Source organism: Tupaia chinensis, unplaced genomic scaffold (genome assembly GCF_000334495.1).
Source record: "Tupaia chinensis unplaced genomic scaffold, TupChi_1.0 Scaffold138910_1, whole genome shotgun sequence".
NCBI classification, from domain to species: domain Eukaryota; kingdom Metazoa; phylum Chordata; class Mammalia; order Scandentia; family Tupaiidae; genus Tupaia; species Tupaia belangeri.
Window position 1 is genome coordinate 2196561 of NW_006198801.1, and position 6575 is coordinate 2203135.

A 6575-nucleotide genomic window follows, 5' to 3' on the forward strand; every position below is an offset into this window, starting at 1 on the left:
GGTGGTGGGTGTGGGGGGCGGGGGGGGGGTAGGTGAGGCAGGGGCCTGGGCGCAGCGGCACCTGCAGTAGAGCGCGGAGATGGAGTTGGACCAGGTGCCGAAGATGCCCAGGCGGTACTCCTCCAGACGCGGGTAGGCGCCGGTGGAGAACTTGCGCGTCTTTCCCTTCTTGCCGCGGATGGACCACACGGTGAGCTCGCACCGCTGGCCCACCACGAGCGAGGAGGCCGTGTTGCTCCAGTTGGAGGGCAGGTAGGGCAAGTCAGCGCCGGGCTCCACCGCCAGCTCGGCGCCCCCGCAGCAGTTTTCGTAGTAGGGGTCGCTCTTGTCGTAGAGCTTGGCGCACACGCGCGTCCCGTCGGCGTTCTTGAGCTCGGCAGACGTCGGACAGGCGCCTCGGGCGCGGGGGACGGCCACCAGGGCCAGGGCCAGCAGCAGCAGGTTCAGCGGGGACATGGCGACACTGAGAGGCGGCGCTCCCAAGCGCTTTTATGCGCCTGACCTGTGGGAAAGAGGAAGCTGCGAGATAAGGTTTCCTCCGGGAGGGGGGAGGGAGGGGAGGGAGCAGGGAGACCTTTTCCACCTGGGTCAGAAACCCACAACCCAGGCCCACAGGCGCTCGCACAGGTATGAAACTCAGCATGGTGGGGCCAGTGGATGGCCCAAGGTTAAGGCTGCCTGGGTCCCGTATGTGACTGGAGGCGACTTCAGTCCCAGACCCAGTGGCTTGAAAACACTGAGGCTTTCTGAGCATGAATATGTTCTAAAGACGTAGAGTAATTAACTATAAAAAGTAAGAAATTAAAAATTTGAGATGGGGCCAGCAGGTGGTGTAATGGTTAAGGCGCTGGACTCCCAAGTGGCCGACCATGGTTCAAGTCCCAGACTCACGTTGGGCGCATGTGGGTGTGTGCCCAACACCTGGAGAGGAGAATGCATGCAGGACAAGGGATTATGGTATGGCCATTGCCCCTGGGGAATAATATCTCGCTTTCTGTCTCTCTGTCTCTTGGACGAGCGCATGCACCCTATAGCAAAAATCTCTCAAAAAATTTTTTTATTTTATTTTTTTTTCAGAGGTTTTTGCTATAGGGCGCGTGCGCTCACCAGACAGAGAGAGACATAGAGACAGAAAGCGAGAAATCACCCCCCAGGGGGGATGGTCACGCGGCAGTTCCTTCTCCTCCATTCTCCTCTCAGGATCTTGGGCACACACGCACACGCGCCCGGCTTGAGTTTTAAGCCACCGGGTCCGGGACGCGAACCGCAGTCGACTACGTGGGAGTCCAGCGACATAGCCATTACGTTAACTGCTGGTTCCCAAAAAAGAAATTTGTTTCTTGAGAAAGAAAAACATATGAGGTGCATATGCGTGGGTGCCCAAAATCCCTAGAGGAGAACCAGCAAAGGTGAAGGAATTGGGACATAGCCATCCTCTGGTGACTTCTCACTTTCTCTTTCTTTCTCTCTCCCCTATAGCCAAAACTAAAAAAAAAAAAAAAAAAAAAAATCAACTGACCTTAACATTTTATGTGCCAAGCACTATAAGAAAGGCAACCAGGGGCCAGCAGGAGCTTGATGGTTGAAGTGCTGGATCCTACATGGCCAACTCCACAGTTCCAGTCCTGGACCCGCAGCTTGCACATCATACCGGATGTGTGTGCATGCACACCCAAAATCCCAAGAGAGAAATAGAGGAGAAGGGATTGTAGTGTGGCTCCTAAGGGTGTGATTTCTCACTTTGCTTGTCTTTTTGCTTGTCTTTCTGGTCTCTCTGGAGAGTGCACTGTTCCCTATGACAAAAAAAAATAAAAAATAAAAAAATAAAGAAAGGCAATCGACAGAACTGAAGGAGGAGTCATTTGCAATACCAGGGTGGCAGAGGGTTAATAGGTATAAGGAAGAGCTCTGAAAAAGTTTCAAGGGACCCAGCCTTGGAGCAGCCATAGTGGACTGGAGACCACATGGCTCACAGCAGCTCAGGTCTCCGAAAAGGAAGGGAAGGCTAGAACTTGAGAATAAGGAGAGGTTCTGGAGGGGAAGTCAAGGCAGAGGAGACTGGGGGAGGGAGATGCATTTCCATAGCACTTAAAACCTTCGCAAGACAATGTACGAAAGGCTTAGGGAACATTTTGCCACACTTCACACAGTATAGAGTTAATGGCTATAATATATAAAGAGTGTTCACGAACTAACAAGAAGAAATCAACCTTCTCCTCAAACCACCTCCACACAGGACAGGAAGGGAGGAAAAAGCAGGCTGCTCCCCTTCATCACCATCCTACTCTCCAGGAGCCAAGAGACATTTTTTTAAAAACAATTATTTATTTAATTTTATTATTATTATTATTTGATCAGAGAAAGACAGAGAGAGAGGGAAAGTGAGAAAGCAAGCCTCCAGGTCTGGGATTCGAACTGCAGGCAGCCATGTGGGAGTCCAGTGCCTTAATTACCATGCCACCTGCCAGAGTTAATGGCTATAATATATAAAGAGTGTTCACGAACTAACAAGAAGAAATCAACCTTCTCCTCAAACCACCTCCACACAGGACAGGAAGGGAGGAAAAAGCAGGCTGCTCCCCTTCATCACCATCCTACTCTCCAGGAGCCAAGAGACATTTTTTTAAAAACAATTATTTATTTAATTTTATTATTATTATTATTTGATCAGAGAAAGACAGAGAGAGGGAAAGTGAGAAAGCAAGCCTCCAGGTCTGGGATTCGAACTGCAGGCAGCCATGTGGGAGTCCAGTGCCTTAATTACCATGCCACCTGCCAAGAGACTTTCTTAACCAAGGTTCAACATCTTGAATCTGTCAAACATACGTTGAATCTGTTGAACTGAATAAAACTTGAAGTTTTTTGTATGGAAAAAATAAAAACTTTCTAGAGAGAAATAGAGTTGATTCATATACAGTGAGCTTGTATCAATCATCAAGCAGAAATAAAATGAGTCGAAGGAAAAAGTAAGGAAAGGTGCAGGAAGGGGAAGGAGCTGGGACCCCACCCCACCCCCATGGCATGACAGGGACATCTGACAGCCCAGCCAAGGCCCTTAAGATGCTCTTTGGAGTTCCCAGCCTCCTGCCAGCACAAGGTCAAGGGTGCAGATGGGCTGATCAGAAATGGGTTCTGTGGTTCTGATTACAAATCCAGGCCTCAGTTCCCTCATCTGTGAGATGGACAGTGTTTCTCCCTACACCACAGGGTTGTTGTGAAGATGACAAGAAAGGATAGGAAGTCTGGGGTTAGGACAACAGCCTGTGGAGCCCAGCTGCGGGGTCCAAGTCCTGGCTCCTCCATGAGTCACACACGTGATTGTACTTCAAGGCCTCGTGCAGACACGCTGGTATCTACCCAAGAGCGCTGCCCTAAGGAGGCAAGGAGTTCATCCATGGGACGACACTTGGAGCAGAACCTGCCCCACACGCAATGGCCATCGCTATTATGAAAATCCTCAGTGCGGAGCCTGGCACACCACACAGCGAAGGTTCAGCCGACTTAAACCCTCGTGACAACACACACCAAAAGTGCGCTGTTGTCAAGGGCACCCAGCTTTCCCTGACCCTACTGGTCACCTTCAGACACAGGTCTCCTGCCTTGGACAGGCCAACAGGTGGAAACACTTGGAGGTAGGTTCGCGTTTTGACGATACCACCTGCTTGATGAGTGGTAAGTTCACCGTAGGTAGGTGAATTTACCTCTCTAAACTTCAGTTTCTTCCTACCTTCAAAGGGATAACAAATTGAGACGCTAGGTAGGGTAATTTTTAACTAATAGAAGATTTCGTACAATCCCTATGATGATTATTCACAAAAAGAGTAGAAATACTTCATATAGAATATTGTACAGGTGAGGCCAGCAGGTGGCTTGGTGGTTAAGGGCACTGGACTCCCACATGGCCAAGCGCAGTTCGAGTCCTGGACCTGGCGACTTGCTTTCTTTGCTTTCTCTCTCTCTCTCTCACTCTGTCCCTCTCTGGTAAACGGTTTTTTAAAAATAATAACTTTTAAAATAATTATTTTATTTAACTTTATTATTATTATTATTTTCTAACTTGATCAGAGAGAGAGGGAAAGTGAGAAAGCAAGCCACCGGGTCCAGGACTCGAACTGCGGTTGACCATGTGGGAGTCCAGTGCCTTTAACCACCACACCACCTGCCACCCTCCAAAAAAATAATAAATTAAAGTTAAATAAAGTAATTTAAATAAATAAAAAAAGAATACTGTGTACGCTCAGCAGTATAGACAGAAAGACATGAACACAAAACCCAGTGTCCTGCACCTGGGGCTATGCAGTAAATGGAGCTGTTCCAACTATTCTCAGGATTTTTTTTTTTTTTTTTGAGAGGTTTTTGCTATAGGGCGCATGTGCTCACCAGACAGACAGAGAGAGACAGAGAGACAGAAAGCGAGAAATCACCCCCCAGGGGATGACCACGCTGCAATCCCTTCTCCTCCATTCTCCTCTCGGGATCTTGGGCACGCACGCACACGTGCCCGGCGTGAGTTTAAGCCACTGGGTCCGGGACATGAACCATGGTCGCCTACATGGGAGTCCAACAACATAGCCATTACGCTAATTGCTGATGCCAGGACAGTTCTGAGACTCTGGTCTTGCCCTGGCCCTGACCCAGACAAGACCTGGATTCTCGTCCTTCCTCGCCTCTCGTGACCCCATGAAATCTAATCTCCAGCTGTTAACTTCCCAAAACGCCTCCTTGTTCCCAGAAACACAGAGCCCTCACCCTGCAGCTCTGCAAGGGTTCCCAGACACAAGGATGGAGTCACGTAAGTGTGGCAGTCATCTGAAGCCCCACCCACCCAGACACATATGGTGACATGGGCCAGGAGACCCTGATGGGGAGATAGACCCAGGGACCGGAGCACAGGACCCACTGGGGCACCGCAAGCAGTCAGCCTGACACAGAACCCAAGGAGACCTGGGAGGTGTACATCCCTAAGCCAGTAACACCGACGCCAACGCCGCACAGCTGGGGTTGGAATACCCCTTCCCGCAGTCAGCCGCTGAGCTCGCTGAGTCTCACTCGCTCACTCGCCGATCCTAGAGACCCCCCTGCATTGAGAAGAAACACGCCTGCCACGCAGTCCAGGAGAAACGCAGTCACACACACAGCCTTTGGGACCTGTGTGTCCTGACCCTGAAACTACACATCCACCACCGCAGACCAGCCCCCGTCCTCAGCCATCCCCGCCCGCACCTCTTGTGCATAAAATCGCACGCATTCATCTGGTATGTGCACATGAACGCACACGTGCATGAACCTACACACACACGGCATCCCCACTCAGAAAGGATTGCCTCACTTTTTATTAACACAAACTGGACAAATAATAGAAAAATAAACATCTCCTTATTGTGCAGGTTTTCTTTCTTTAAATGGAAAAATGTCCTGTCCTTGACAAACCCATGAGAAAGTCAGATGGTAAATCAATAATTCGAACACAGTCTGAAAAGAACTATAACAGGGGCATGGCAAAGGACTCTGGGAATGCAGTGGGAAGAATGGCAGGTTGTTTTTTTAATATCCACAGATACATTTGATTCGTATCCTAAGAAATCCTCTTCTCAGATCTCACAACCTTCATTTGACATTTTTCAGCAGATCATAAAAAAGAAGATTGCTACACACACGAAATTGCCACTGGGAGAAAAAGAAAGTATTTGTGTTAATCAGGGTGGTACCTGAACGTAACAGCATTACAGGGGGTGTGTGATTGACATGAAAATGCTGATCGTGCTGCATAAATCCAAGAAGAGACTCAGTTCAGTACTCAAGTTCACTCTGGGTCATCAGAAATCATTATACTTGGGTAACCGTATGTCACTGACGGATTATGTCTACTTAATTATTTTTTAAAATAATTATTTATTTAATTTTATTTATCCATTCATTTATTTTAATTTGACCAGAAGGACATAGAAAGAGAGAGAGAGGGAAAGTGGGAAAGCAAGCCACCAGTTTCAGGATTCGAATCGTGGTCTGCCATGTGGGAGTGTCCAGCACCTTAACCACAGCACCACCTGCTGGTCCTTATGTCTACTTAATTCTTTCTTCTTTTTTTTTTTTTATACCAGAGTGCATGAGAAAGAGAGAGTACCTGGTCACGCTGAAATTGTCTTGTCTCCAGTTCTCCATCCCAGTGTGTTTTTCAAGCCAGCAGAGCCAGGACTCGAACTCTGGTCAGCCACATGGGATCCAACTTCCTCTTTGCAGTGCTTAAGTACTATGTGACAGGCCAGGCCTGTCTATTTAAATTTGCCAGAGGACATGCATGTTCACCAGAGAGAGAGTGAGTGAGAGAGTTCCCCCCACCTCCTGCATGGGGTGTGGTCACTCCACAATCCTTTATCCTCCATTTACCCATCCCATCAAGATTTGGGGCATGCTTGGGAATCAGCAGTTAGCGTAATGTCTATGTCGCTGGACTCCCACATAGTCGACCACGGTTCGCGTCCCGGACCCGGTGGCTTAAAACACACTGGGCACACGTGCCCAAGATCCTGAGAGGAGAATGGAGGAGAAGGGATTGTAGCATGACCATCCCCCCC

The 6575-nt window shown here is 48.8% G+C and overlaps 1 protein-coding gene across 1 annotated transcript in view; it reads right to left on the reverse strand.

The window, feature by feature from the left end:
- The window catches only part of SYCN (syncollin), a 6023-nt gene extending 5544 nt beyond the window's left edge, over positions 1–479 (reverse strand). Inside the window, exon 1 of the mRNA XM_006161744.3 lies at positions 62–479. Within this exon, the coding sequence (XP_006161806.1) occupies positions 62–456 (395 nt within the window). The 5' untranslated portion in view covers positions 457–479. The remainder of the gene's footprint in view (positions 1–61) is intronic.
- Positions 480–6575: the final 6096 nt, after the last annotated feature.